Below are 15,310 nucleotides of genomic sequence, written 5' to 3'. Positions count from 1 at the left end.
TTTTATCTTCCAAAAAACATATTATCTCTAATAAGCCGGTTTAAAAATGTTTATTTCTTTCTAGCAGAAAATATAGTGCCAAGAAATTATAACTCTTCTGTTGATGAAGACTGAGATGTGGTCAAAAGCTCTGGTAAAATAACACAAGATCCACTCAATAGCATTTTCTAAACTGCTATTGCTAAAGTCAGTAAGTATCTCAATTAAAAGATAATGGAAATTGTCTTGAATTCTACGTTTTGTGGTAATAATAGAAAAGCATGCTGCTATATACTAGGGGTGGGATTCACCAGAGGATACATGATACGATATTATCATGATAATAAAGTCATGATGCAATATTATTGTGATTTTAAATGTATTGCAGTAAAATATCTTGCAATATATTGTGATTTATTACCTTTTTTCAACTCTAAATTTTGTCCCCAAAGGAAAACTTTGTCAACATCTGTTTTATCTAATAAGATAAAACTTCAGCTATTTTTTTTTGGCAGCAAAATATATCTGGTGAACTGAAAAAAGGAAATGGTTATATTATTCTAGTAAGCTGCCTTAAGTTTAATTTGTACTTGTCTTAATAATTTATGTAATAAAAAATCATTACTTGGCACTGTGTGACGATACATTATTACCTTACAAAAATATCACAATACCATGCTGTATTGATTTTGATTTTTCCCCTCACCCCTACCGTTTCCAGCTCAACATGCAGTTGTGTCCTTAATAAGAAGTTCAGGAAGAGTTGTAGAGAAAGGAGTTTTATGAACAGCAATGTGTGTCTCAGAGATGTCTTCATCGTCAGTTTTCCGTGGTTCAGCTCTGGGATAATGACAGGAAGGCAGTCAGTCAGCTGACTGGGGACTGAGGCCTGTATTGGCAGCCAGAGGTCCCTTTGATCACGCTGAGCAGTATTTCAACTGGTTTATCAGAGTCAATAGAAGAGGCTGTAAATCTTCCACCGTATGAATATCGCTCCTTTCATGAGCATTTGAACAGATCCCTCAGAGGTAATAGACATTGAGGTCAGAGTCAGCTGGACAAGAGCAAGCTGGCTTCCTGTTACTGCAGTGATCCCATCACTCAGACATCAAGTCTGGTCTTTCCCAGAGGCAGCCCTTCGTCTCTGTCCTCTTTCCGAAGGACAGATTGATTCAGGGAATGCAAAGCAGACTGCTCAGCCTCTTCTTTACATTTCCTTATCATACACTGCTTTTTTTACCCTGAGCGTGTGACCTCGTGCACTACCAGAGGGCATTCTGCTCCACTCTTCCTTTGTGTGCTCCCCTTTTTCTGTCCAAGCAAAGGGTTTGGACAGGCTCAGAGCAGTCTGGCCCAGAGCCTCTGCACACTGAGGAGGAAAGCTGCAAAATGGCACCCAGGAGGAAATCAGAAACATGCGCTCGCCTCTCTGTCTCTGGTGTTGGAAATAATTTCAGATTACGTTCAGTTTCTGGCCCTGCGTCGACTTCAGGCAAACACGCAAGCATGCATGAAGGCACGCAGGGGAATTAAGGAATGAGTTTTGTGTTTTGAGGAAGTTTTAATCTCTTGAGCCCAGGAGGGGGGCACAGGACTTTTGACCCACTCCTCCAGCTTACATTTAAAGGAATTTAAATGAAGTGAAAGATTGATTATCTTAATAAATTAAACTGAACATTCAATGTGTTTTGTCTAGTGACTCTCCTATGGAAACCCATCATTCATTAAAATGATGAAAATGAAACATTCCAAACTGGATTGTTCAACTTTTTGATATTAAAATAATGAGTACTTACATACAAATTCTTAATTTTAATAGTTCAGTTGATCTTTGCGTGTGTGAGTGTTCTGGCTAAATCCTCTGTTTGCCTGTGGTTATCTTTGATGTTTGGGATGTTTTGGGTGCAGTTGAGGTTAGTGGTGGTGACACAAAGGGGAAGTCTAAGCAACAGAAGCAGTGCAACAACATTGAGAAACCACGAAACTTAACACAACATACAGCAAATCTGTGTTTTTCTGTGTGAGAATTGGGACACAACCTTACTTTTGGGTTTTTGATTGTTACTTTTCAATTAGGCTTTGGAAATATAAAAGATCGTAGTCTCGTCTATTAAACCTTGTAATATGCCAACCTCCCAGTGACTACATTTTTTCAATAGCAAACACAATGGATGTCAGAGGTAAAATCTGATGGAATATGTATTAATTTCACAGGAGTCATAGTGAGTAGCCATTTTGTTTTTCAAAGTTGCTAAGAGATCTCTTGATGCTAATCTAAATACTTATTTTTAAACCATAAGTCTCATGTAGTTTAGATTTAGAAGGGCTACAGAATTGACTTGTTCAGGTTAAGACACACCCGATAGCAATATTATTGAATGAAGTTACTAAAAAAATAGAAAGCTTATCAGTACGTGAGCAGCATCTATGCATTTTTGGAAACCAAGAAGTGAGACAGGAGTCCTTGGGATACAGCTGACCCCTTTTATGCCTGATTAAATTATGTTTTTGTAGAAATCTGAGTGACAAATACCTGGGACACATCTTTAAAGGACCAAGATTTTCATAACAAAAATATATTTTAACAAAGATGATTGTAACTACATTTTTTACACTGGTGTTATCAGTATGTATTGTTAGTTTTAGATTTTGAAGGCTTTTAATTAGGGCCATCAGTGTTAACATGTTGATGCTGTTATGGTCCAATTTTTCACACTTACTCACACACACTCACACACACCGAGATTGCTTTGTTTGTTTGCTGATTGAATACACCTTTTGAACTGAACTGAGCTGTGGTCTATTTGTTTCTGCAGTGCTGGCTTTTGGTTATATACTTAATCATTTGCTGCATGCTTTGTTGTTTTGTGGCCTATAGTTTGACAGAGCTATTTTCTTCCAGTTTTATTATCATCAGTCAGACATGACTCTGACTGGCACCCACTTCATTCAAAAGGCATCAAACCTTGCATTAATTTGATTCCAGATCAAGACACTCTGGAATAATATGGTTTTAAATATGCAACAAAAAATGTGATAAATCGTCATTAACTTTTGAAATTTGGTGATTTAAAAAAAATATCATTCGACAGCAGCCTTACTTTTACCAAATGTTTACTATAATGAAGCTGTACCACGCAAGACGGAGTGCTGAGAGTGCTGTGGCCTCGTGCCTACAACTGAATCACAGTCCTGTTGATAGTACAAAAACACACAATCCAGTGATATTGCTTTTATACAGCAGCTCCACAAATGCCATGTATTAGTTAACTGTAAAAGGTGACAACAGATCATGATTTGTTTATTCACTTATTTGGCTCTGCCAATACAAACAGTTCTGAAACTGAACAGCAACTGGACTAATGCCAAGCACATACGTTCCTGCATATTAGCTTGCTACTTTGTGTAGGTCTACATGTTACAGCAGGCTGGCTGTAATCTTTTACATTTATTGTGCAGATAGTGAAATAAGATCCTTCTGACCATCGCTATAGTGGTATGTGTGATTCATATGAGTAACAAGTGTCAGAGACTCTGGCTCCATATGCATTTCTCTTTTATTTTAGATGATGTTTCTGCCTTCAGGCCCTGTTCAAGATCAGCAGTCACATTTGGCAGAGTTAATAGCTTGATCAGACAGGACATTACAGCATCGACTGATGTCATACAAGCAAACCTGGAGGTTTGCAGTGATGTTTTCAGGATTCTTTGATTTTATTCAGGATTCATAAGTTAACTCAAATGTTATTTGTGGAAATATGTTGTTTATGTATGTCAGTTTAGTTGACAACTGTTAGTGTTGGCTAATTAACATTAAATGTAATTAACAGGGGAGATCACCTATAATGTGTTAACCAGTGCTGTTGTTGTTTCTGTCACCACTCATGGACTGCCTCCTGTTCAGTTAGATTCCTTGGTCAGAGGTAACTGTCGTACGGTATGATAAAAAAATAAATCAGTTGTTGCAAATAACTTTGGTAAATTTTGTAGTTGCTCAGTACAGTTAGCAGTCTCCGTCTCATTGCTGCCCCCTGATGGACTGTGGTAACTCAACACATTACTGCTGCTGTTGTCTCCTGTTTCATGTCTTTATCTGTTAAATTACTCTGATATTCAGCTTCTATCCGTCAGCATACTGTTGTTCCTCACGGCCCAACCTCTTTTCCACATTTTTCACTATCTCTGGCTGACAGAACGACCTCATGCTGCAGTGTTGTTTTCATTCAACATGAAGGAGGTGACTTCCTATATAGATATTGTGAGTTGTCTGTGGAAACAACAAGACACATGTTAGTGATAATCCTGAAGGATCCAGGAGTAGTCCACTTATGTGTTGACTGCGTGGCTGAGGCCAACAAGAGAGGAGAAGCCAGAGTTTCTTTTCCTGGAACAGACACACAAAAAACATTCCCTTCATAGACAGTGGACACCCTGCTGTGTCCAATAGGATATTGATCCTCAACTCCCCCCAGCCACCCCTCCTCCGCTCCATCCATTTCTCTGCTCTGTGCCTCTTTTCAGCTCTCAGTCTGGTCCCATGTCATCCCCCCGGGGAGGAGACTATATGTCACCAGGAGCAGAGCATGAAATTCCTGGCATGTGTCCAGCAGCCTCCATCTTTTTAGGTTGCAAATGTTCACCTTGCACAACACGGTGTCACAACACAATGGTCTGAGTCAGATACATGCTGAGATGGATTCATCTGTCAGGCTGTGTCAGCTCAGCTTGGATTTGAAGCAGCAAGTTATGCTTTTGTACATGTAGAATGATGCCTTAATTGACCTTCACCATGGTAATCCAGATAATGAATTCATGCAAATTCAATGAATTTGTGGAGCTCTAAACCTCTAAAGTTGCTCCTTTGTTTTTCCAGGTCTTTAAAGGTGAATTTCAGCTACCTGATTTCCTAAAAGAACAATCACAGGTACAGTAACATTTCTGCCTGTCATTGAGCTTTTTCTTTTTTTTCAGCCTCTTTTAGTGTCTGATTTGAGTTAAACCATCTGCAACTCAGAGGAAGATCTTGTTACAGATTTCCATCTGCTCACATTTACCCATCTTCTCTTGTTTTTGACTTGAGTTTCTTGCCATATAATGCAGCCTGTTATTGTTTTCTGGCCTCAGCTTCATAATTGTCTTCATGTTTTTGGTCTTTAGTTGTTATTTTGTTTGATAGTCTGTTTGTGTTGCTTTGTTGTTTCTTGATTTAAAAGCCTAATGATAGGAGAAGATCACTTCTGCCCTCCTCTGGTAGTCAGACAAACCTACATCTGTTTTCTACATGTTTTAGGAACACACGTCAGAAGAGTCTGTCTGCTTTTGATTTGCTAATAATGCTTTTTTATCAGCACAATTAGCCTCTTTGTTCAGTGATTGAGGGGGAGGAAAAGAAATATGTTAAAGTCAATGATTCAGCTGACTGTGAGCTTCTCCTTGGTGGCTCAAGTTGCATATTCTGGTATTTTCTTAATTTGTCACAGAGCTTCCTGTCATCCTGAGAGCAGATAGTGTAACTTCTGTCTGTGTGTTTTCTGCCTTTTGTTCCTCCGTACAGATTCAGAAGTCTGCAGAGAAACCCAACCCCAGTTAGGAGCAGCAGGAGTGCCATCACCACAACACACAGGTACAGATGGACACAAGTATAGTACTTTGTACTCAACTGCATTCATCTGAGAGCCTCAGTTAGTAGTTCTGTTACAGATTAACATTTCATATAAAGAATCACATAATTACGTCATAATAACCTGAACTATTTAAAGTGATACCACTTGTTAAGAACATGCTCCACCTCAACCAGCTACAGTAAAATGATTTTCCATCAGTGAAAATTATGATATAATGATATAAACATTCAGTGAATTTTTAAAACCAGGACTTTTACTTGTAATGGAGTATAATAAAAGGTATTTTTACCTGTAAGGTTCTGAATAATTTACTAATAGATATCATTTATCGTGTCTGATCAGACATCTTCCTAGCCCTGTCTCAACAACTACTTTTGTTGGACTACATACTGTGGCAGAAAGTATTTTGATATGTGATATGATTGTCATTTTGAGACAGTTTTTTTTTTTTTTTACCACTAATATGATAATTATACAGCGTAATAATGCAAATACACCTTTTCAGAGAGCAATGGAATGTTTATTCTTAAGCATATTCAGACATTGTGACTGAAACAGTAGCGAATCCATAGGGGGGTGTCGCCCAGGGCGTCATTTAGGCTAGAAGCGCCTGTGGACTGGAATATGAAAAAAATATTTAACATATTTTTTAAAAAGTAATTGACGTCTGTTAATATATACATGAAATAAAGTACCATCATGGAGTAACCCAAGATTACATAGTTTGAGATTCACTAATAATTCTGTCAACAAAACCAAGTGATGTCCCTTGTGAAAAACAGGCCATCTTAACAAATCTGGGATCCCCACACTTACCTCCATAATCTGGTTGGTGTGCTGCAGTCGGCTCCTGGGGATGGACGGGCTGGAAGCTGGCGCTGTGCTGGTGGATTTACTGAGTGGAGGATGATGTTGCTGGAGGGCAAAACTACAAACAACAGACTTTATGGCTCGTTACCAGGTTAGCAAGCGACTGTCAGGACTGTGCCTGTTCACCTCCAAAAGCGCAGCTGCAGGCTACCGCTAAGCTACACTTTGTCAGACTTGCACAAGTGGGTGGGGGTAGAGAGAGAATAAAAGGAGAATTGCTGCGCCCAAGTCTTATAGTGGTCGGGAAAACTCTGCTGTTTATTCTGTCACCTGTTGGCTAAAATGTTGGTGTCATTCTTACACTATCCTGTTAGTAAGCTTATTTGCACCTTTTTAGGTAAAAATAAATAAATAAATAAATAAAACCGCCTACGAACGTGTAGGAGATGGTGTTCAGGTAATCCCCAACTTCAACCCGAGCAGAGATCTGATCAGCCAGTAACCTGAGAACATGTGTATGAGGTGTGCAGCAGATTTATTGGTATTGCATTATATAAGACATCCCATCTGCTGCTCCCCTAAACACTGCTACACTCGTCATCCCTCAACGCTTCATGTCCTGGTTTGCCTTTTTCTTACAGTGTAAGTGTATTGTGAGGGGCTCGGTTATTTCAGTAAATGAATGTGTAACACTTGATCTAATATTTCCTTAAAAGCAAATAGCTTGATATAATTTTTTGGACTCTAAATCACATTCCCTGGTGGCAGAAGTTTCAAGATGTATTGGATGTATTTTTTCGTGGCAACTGGTGAATAACTGTCTTACAGTAATGGGAGAAGCATTGTGATCATTGACTAGACTAACAGTGCATATACCAGCAAGTTCAGCATTTAAAACATCCCACTTAAATCAGCATACAGTGGCTCTTAATTACACAACTATTATCCCCAAAATTAACTTTAAAAAGAGAGTCAGTGTCAGTGTTCTATATTTTATTGGTATTTGATTAGCATTATTGATGTCTTGACATAGAGAAGAATCTTTATGTTGGTGAGGGTGGAGTTAATATACAGATGGGTATCATAATCTACAGTCTAGATTGTAATCTGCACATTTTAACTTGCATCTTAAGATGTCAGATATAGATGAATGAATGTGAGTAAAAAGTGACATAAAAAGGACATTGTCAAACCAAGTAGCTCAAATGTCATAAATGCAGTAGTTGAGTAAATGTATCAATTTTTTTTTAATTTTGTGATAAAGACCACCTGACCATGCACTTTTTTTCGCATGTTGAAGTAATTATTCTGAGTCCCTACAACATTACTGACGTTATGGTCACTGTTGCAGCGTTCACAAAAAATAAAACAATGTGCTATTATTATCAGTAAGGCTCTTATCTAGTTTTTACTCAACTATACAACTATACTCAACTATATATAGTTTAAAAACATATTTTTATAAAGACCCTTTCAGTGTACTGAACAGCCCATTTTACAGTGAGAAAATAAATGTGTGCTCTCTGGTGTGCGCAGTATATTTTTGACTTTTCTGTACCACAGCTTCTAGTTACTTTTAAGTGATAAACATACAGTGGTGGAAAAAAGTTTTCGGACACCCTTAAAATTTTACACAATCTCAAATATTATCATGAAATATTTGTGGAAAAATCTTTTTTGTGTTTCAAAAGGTGTGGCTGCATTAGACAGATACAAACAAATACAAATTATATTTTTTTGTTTATTGTTTACAAGAAAAACTAACAAACTAAGTTTCAATATGTCAGTTCTTAACATTGTCGGTATCAAAGTCAACAAATAACAGAGAATGTGTTAAAAACTGAACAAAAAATAAATAAACCATCACATCATCAAATTAATATTTAGTCGTCCTGCCATTGGCACGTAGTAGAGCTCTAATCCTGGCTGGCATGTTCCCCACGAGCCTTTCACACTGTTGAGGGGTAATCTTGTCCCATTCTTCTTGAATTACTGCTTTTAATTCTTCTAAATTCTTTGGTTTATGCTTTGAAACAGACCTTTTGATAATCCACCACAGATTTTCAATGGGGCTCATGTCCGGGGATGGAGCTGGCCACTCTAAGACCTGGATACTGTGCTCCTGCAGCCAAGTTCTACTGGCCTTGGATGTGTGGCAAGGGGCATTATCTTGTTGAAACATCCAGTTTTTACCTCGGAACAGTGCACGTGCAGAAGGGGAGCATGGATTTCGAGAATGGTACAATACTTGGTAGAGTTCAATGTGCCATCACAGACAGTGAGATGACCAACACCAGCAGCACTCATGCATCCCCAAACCATGATACTGCCTCCACCATGCTTGACAGTAGGTACTGTACATGCTGGAGATAATGCTTCGCCTGGCCTTCTGTGTACCCTCACATTAGTAGGAGGAAGATAAAGCTGGAAACTGGACTCATCTGACCACAAAATCTTCTTCCAGTTCCTGGCTGTCCAGTTCTTGTGTGCCTGGGCCCAACGACGCCGGGCTAACCTCTGTCTCTCATTGATCAGGGGCTTCTTGATAGCCTTGTAGGACCTTAAGCCATGATCTAAAAGTCGGCCACGTACAGTATGGGTGGAACACTGGACACTAGTTTGGTTTGACCACTGCTGCTGAAGCTCCTGTGATGTCATTCGGTGGTTTTGCCTGCACATGCGGATCAGGATGTGGTCATTTCTTGCTGAAGAAACCCTTGGACGCCCAGATCTTGGTTTGTCTTCCAAGCTGTTGGTTCGTCTGTATTTCTGCAGAGTGTATCCAACTGCTGAAGGACTGCATCTGCACTTCCTGGCTATCTGGCGGCAGCTGTACCCTTCCTGGCTGAGAATCTTTATCTTCAGGCGTGTTTCCTGCGTTAGGTTCCTTGTTTTAGCCATTTTTGTGTCTGAAGAACTTTCAAATGTGCTGGCTTTATGTAGACACGAAGCTTTGCAACAACAATTGTGTCTTTTAATAAAAAGAACGACCTTCATCACTGGTACCAAAATGACCCAATACTCAAAATTTCTTATGTATTTTTATGGAACCAATCAATTTTAAGTTTTTAATGGCTTTTTTGGGATTTATTTAGTATTTTGGCTGTGACTGTACTAAAAGAAATTGCACTTGAAGACCTAAGAGTGATTGATTCATTCATTCATTCATCTTCTATCTGCTTCATCCTCTTGAGGGTCGTGGGGGGGCTGGAGCCTATCCCAGCTGACATCGGGTGAGAGGCAGGGTACACCCTGGACAGGTCGCCAGACTATTGCAGGGCTGACACATAGAGACAGACAACCATTCACGCTCACATTCACACCTACGGACAATTTAGAGTTATCAATTAACCTAGTCCCCAATCTGCATGTCTTTGGACTGTGGGAGGAAGCCGGAGTGCCCGGAGAGAACGCACGCTGACACGGGGAGAACATGCAAACTCCGCACAGAAGGGCTCCCACGCCCGGGATCGAACTGGCAACGCTCTAAGAGTGATTCTTAATGCAATATTTCACAAATGCATGGGGTGTCCGAAAACTTTTTTCCACCACTGTATATACCCTGCTAATTTATCTCTCAGGTTCTAATAAAGATAACATATGAGTTATAGCATTTGCTGACAAACCCAGACAGTTTAGTGGCTTTCTTTCTGACATGTGATTACTGAAGCATCCTGGAATATTGAAAGGATGGACTCCAGACTGGTACATTTGCTAAATTTGGCAGTTCTTTGTGTAAATGACAAAGTTTAAATCTAGAAATGTAATAACTTTAGAAAGTTAATGCTCAACATGTTCAATTTTATCCGTAACACAGCTGCAACAAACAATTATTACCTTTAATGATCAGTTTGATGACCTTTTTTGTGATTAATCAATTAATATTTAGTCTAAAAGAATGCCAGAAAACAGAGCTCAAGGTGACATCTTGAAATGTTTTGTCCAACCAACAGTCAAAACCCTAAAGATATTTGGTTTACTATGATACAAACACACATATTGTTTAAAAATTATCAGAATAGTTGATAAAAAACAAAACAGTAGGTCACCATTTTGGGAGACATGCTTATCCCTGTCTTGTTGAGTGTCAGGTGAGAAGATCTATAGTGCTGTCATGTCTGTACCCAGTAAGTATCTGGAGCCAGGTGATTTATGTGGAGGACCAGCCATCAAATAGTCCTGCACATAACCCCTGAGAAACAGGGAGTGTTGTTTTTATTCTTTGGTTTTTGTGTGGGTGAAGTGGATAAAATCAAAGAAGTGTTTTCTTTTTACCTTTGGAAAGAGCCAAACTTGCTATTTTTAGTCTTTAGGCCAAACAAAGTTAATTAACTGATAGCTCTAGCTTCACACTAAGGGTGTAGTGGTAAAGATCTGCTCTTCTAACTCCCAACCATTATAACACTTGGGCACAGCAATTCTCCTGAGTTCCTCTCTCTACCCCCGCCCACTTGGGATAGTCTGAAGAAAAAACACAGAGTGTAGCTTAGCGGAAGCCTGCAGCTGCACCTCTGGAGTGACAGAATCACAGTCCTGATGGTTGTTAGCTTGAAAAACCACTTTGAAAAAACATACCATAAAATCATCTGTATCTAGTTTTACCCTCCAACAACTTCATCCTCCACTCCATAAATCCATCAGCAAACCATGAGCTCCCAGGCCATCCATGCCTTGGAGGTGACTGCAGCACATGGGCCAGATTATGGAGGTAACTGTGGTGTTCCTGGAGCTTTGCTAAGTTCATTGTACTAGTCCCAAGAGGCGTAACACCGTTTCATTTTGGCCAAATTATTTTTTAAGTCTCAAACTGATTAGTTTTGTGCTACATCCATAAAGGTAATATAATTTTATTTATAATGTTTCTTTTATACATAAAAAGTATTGACATTATATAAAGTGATAGGTGTTACTTTTTTAAAAATATGTATTTTTTTCATATTCAAATTCCAGTGTATAATCTTAAGAATTACAAATCCATTGCTCTTTGAAAGGATGTACTTGCATTTTTATGCAATTATATTACCATTATGTCAGTGTCATGTCAAATGATAATAATATAGTTTATTGCAATTATATCAGGGAGAGTATATTACCCTTTCCAGCTCATGTGTTTATATCTCTGACTGAGTCATAGAACATCATCAAACAGTCATTGAATGTTTGGTCAGAGTCACAGTGGAAACTCTGCTTTGATTTTACCATGACAAGAAATTCTCATGTCTCTGAATAGGAACAGGAGGTGCAGTGGAATAGGAAATCATGGACATCATCTCACCCATCTCACCATCTGTATTGGGCGTCGGCACATTTCAAAGGTCATATGACCACAGAAGGACCGTCTCCTCACCAGAGTCAGCCCCTCCTACGGGCTACTGCGCCTCGTGTAAGGAGAACTTTTGGCCTTCAATGTACTGTACAAAAAATAATACTAATACTTCTCACAACCACAGAATGTCTGCTGATTGTTATTTTTCGTGTCACATCACGCTCATCAATTTTTAGAAATGATTTCTGGCTATTTAGAAAAAAAACTCTGTGATTCTGTTGTAAGAAACTGCAGTGAACTGAAATCGCAAGAAGCATTTATGAATGGAGAATTAGCTTTTGAAAGATGCAATACCTATTTTAATGTTAATTTTTTTTTCATGCCTTTGTATTGTGCAATGTCATGGGTACTGATCAGTATCAACGTGATAAACATTGTTTTTTTTTTAAACCTGTTGTAAGTGTGGTTATATTTGGTTGAATGGTGAGTGAAAACACAGATGGAGAGTGAAAATAACAGAACACTGAAACTTAATGTGAAACATTTAAGTGAAAATGTTTCAGTAAGCACAAGGTCCTGATTATTGCAGTTCAAGTCCAGAACGCTTCATGATCCTGGACAGTAGTTGATACATTGGGATATTGTTAAGTGGAAACTGTTTTTACACAAATAAGGCTGGATTACCAGCCTGGCAAAGGAAGAAACTGCCCCAGGGCCTCAGACCCCCAGGAGCCCCCAAAAGCCCCATGTTCACAGTGGGTCAAGAGGTTCTATGGAATTGTTTTCAAGTCCTAGATTTTATACTGTGGTGCATATTCCTTATTAAGCTGTTTTTAATCAAAGTAAAAGCAACAGATAAAACCTGGAGCCAGATAGAGTATTTCTAGCATAGCAGTATGCTTGTACTGTACTAGCTGATTTCTGGGTGTCTGGGCAAACGCTGCTATATACAGTATAGTCTGCTGTGTGGACCTACATTGTCCAGACAGGGAACGTAAAGAAAATTTTAGAATTTTAGTGGAATATCAAGCATTTCAAAATTGAAACAATTTACATGATGTTATCAAAATGTATTTGCTATACGAGGTTGCAGCAAAGGGCTGTACAGAAGGAGAATTTCAGGTTCAAATCCACTCATCAGCCAGGGCCCTTGTGTGTGGATGTTGCATGGTCTCCCCTTGTCAGCATGGGCTTTTTCTGGGTACTCCGGCTTCCTCCCACAGTCCAAAGACATGCAGGTTAATTGGTGACTCTGAATTGCCTGTAGGTGTGAATGTGAACATGAATGGTTGTCTGTTTCTATGTGTGTGACCTGTCCAGGGTGTACCCCGCCTCGCCAAATGACAGCTGGGATAAGATCAGCACACCCGCGACCCTGTATCAGCACAAGCAGTTAAGGAAAATTAAATGAGGGCTACAACTAATGATAATTTTCATTGTCAGGTTATTTTCTTGATTACTGGGTTAGTTGTTTGGTCTATAAAATGTCAGAAAATTGTGAAACATGTCAGTCAAAGTCCAAGACAACGTCTTCTAAGTCATATTTTGTCCACAACGCAAAGTTCACTGTTATAGAGTAAAGAAACCAGAAAATATTCATATATAAAAAGCTGGAATCAAAGATTTTTTTCCTTAAAAAATAACTCAAACCAATTAATCAATTAACAGATTAGTTGGTGATTAATTTAATAATTTACAGCTAATCAATTAATTGTTACAACTCTATTTGCACAATAATTTAGATTATTTTGATTTTAATCCTACATAAATTGATTTTTTTTTTTTTTGCCACTTGGGGGCAGTGCAACATTTCTTTTACCAAGTCTAAAATGAATTAGTCTACTGCCTCTTAAGTTGTTTAATGCTCCACTATGTTCACCAGCTAGTTATTAATGTTAATTTGTCTGCTGGGGAAAGGTGTTGAAGAGATAATAGGTTTTATACAGAAAAGAGTTACTGCTTTGCCGTTTCATGCCTCTGCAAACTAATCAAGATGCAGTTTAGATCCATGTCTGTCAGCCTCAAATATGAATGTTGCTGCAAAGATGCAACATATTCTAAAACGTAGATGCTTCACACACAAGGACACCCAAGATTAGTGTCAATAAAGCTGTTTCCACCAAGCAGTCTGGTCTGGTTCAGTTTAGTTCGGTATGCATATTTTCAGTTTCCATTGTGGAAAATTGGATGGTACCAATGGAACCGTTCCTTACCATTCCCATTGTTGGTTGTATAGTCTGTTGGGGTAGCTAGCACACAGATCCAGTACTAAAAGGTGGAGCTAGAAATGCTGCAGTCCAATGAATGACTTTCACTCTTGCTTAGTGCTGAGTTGTGGCTGGTTTTAAGGCTTAAGTAACCCCTGTTCATACCATGGCCAGTCTTACATATATTAATGAACTATAACTATGAAATGAAAGGATGTTTTGCTGCCTCTAGCAGCAGCTGTAAACTGAGAAAAAAATAATTTGGCTGACTGTCTTTTAAGGTGGAACATTTACTTGTAATGTTACTCAATGCACAAGTTGACAGTGTGAACCCGTCAACACACCTTAAATTTCAATATGACAACTTTGACATTAGTTTTAATTGTCTCTCTTGGATGACAAACACTTTTAGTAATGAGTGGACCTTCAGTCGTTTAAAAATATATATTGATTTCGACTGGATTATGTGAACTGCATATATTCTAATCCGCTCTTGGAGGGGAAAAAAAAGTGTTGTAGAGCATCATTCCTGTGGGCTACAGCAACGTTAAACCCCTGTGCTTGCCTGAGAAGGACTAAATGCACCAACCCGCTATTTTCAAATATCCCTTCAAGAGAAATGCTCACTCTTACTTTTCTGTTTTGTTCTGAAAATGTCGGCGTGCAACCTGATGATACGATACATGAGGTGCAGACTTCAATCTGTGTCATCTGTGAAAATACAGGAAATACAGTGAGAGCTGGACGCGGCAGTGATCAACAACAACCCCGCCCACATTTAAGAGTACTGTTTGCAGTGGAAATGCTAAACAGACCTATGGTCTAGGTGCCATGTCTGAAGGGTTACTGATGGTTCCACAAAGGTACTATACTGAAAGTGTTTGGTGGAAATAGGGCAATATTCAGTATCTGACCAAATGTCTCCCCTTCTGTTCCTGGGTTATGGAACTGAAAAATGACTAGTTTTTTATTTTATCCTATTAGACATTTGTGGGAAAGGTTGTCATAAGTAACATATGGATTGTTGAGTTATGGCCAAAGAAATGTTTTGTAAGATTACAGTGACCTTTGACCACCAAAATCTGGTTGACTCAGCTTGGAGTCCAAATGGAGGTTTGTGTGGCATTTGAGGAAATTCCCCCAAGGCCCTCCTCAGATATTGTGTGCATGAGGATAAGACAGATACATGGTCAAAGTGATCTTGACCTTTGACTACCAAAATCTAACCAGTTTATTGTTGAGTCCAAGTGGATGTTTGTGCCAAATTTGAAGAATTTCCTCAAGGTGTCTCTGAGAAATCATATTGACAAGAATGGGATGGACAACCCCAAAACATAATGCCTCCTGCTGTGGCAATCATCCGCGCAGAGTGATAAAAAAAAAAAAGAGTAGCTTTAAACTGGTCTGTTCTTTAAGAAAAACAA

General features: G+C 38.8%; 1 protein-coding gene across 2 annotated transcripts in view; it reads left to right on the top strand.

The window, feature by feature from the left end:
* tpst1 (tyrosylprotein sulfotransferase 1) overlaps positions 1 to 12,205 on the top strand; it is a 75,657-nt gene extending 63,452 nt beyond the window's left edge. Inside the window, exons 4-6 of one of the 2 annotated variants that reach the window (XM_049575664.1) lie at positions 4,853 to 4,903; positions 5,534 to 5,602; positions 11,644 to 12,191. In XM_049575664.1, the coding sequence (XP_049431621.1) occupies positions 4,853 to 4,903; positions 5,534 to 5,569 (87 nt within the window). In that variant the 3' untranslated portion in view covers positions 5,570 to 5,602; positions 11,644 to 12,191. Of the gene's footprint in view, positions 1 to 4,852; positions 4,904 to 5,533; positions 5,603 to 11,643 lie in introns of both variants that reach the window. The other variant, XM_049575665.1, reaches the window with a different exon arrangement.
* The last annotated feature ends 3,105 nt before the right edge of the window (positions 12,206 to 15,310 follow it).

Source organism: Epinephelus fuscoguttatus, linkage group LG5 (genome assembly GCF_011397635.1).
Source record: "Epinephelus fuscoguttatus linkage group LG5, E.fuscoguttatus.final_Chr_v1".
NCBI lineage: Eukaryota > Metazoa > Chordata > Actinopteri > Perciformes > Serranidae > Epinephelus > Epinephelus fuscoguttatus.
The sequence above is the reverse complement of the archived record's forward strand: the minus strand, read 5'-3'. Positions and strand labels throughout refer to the sequence as shown.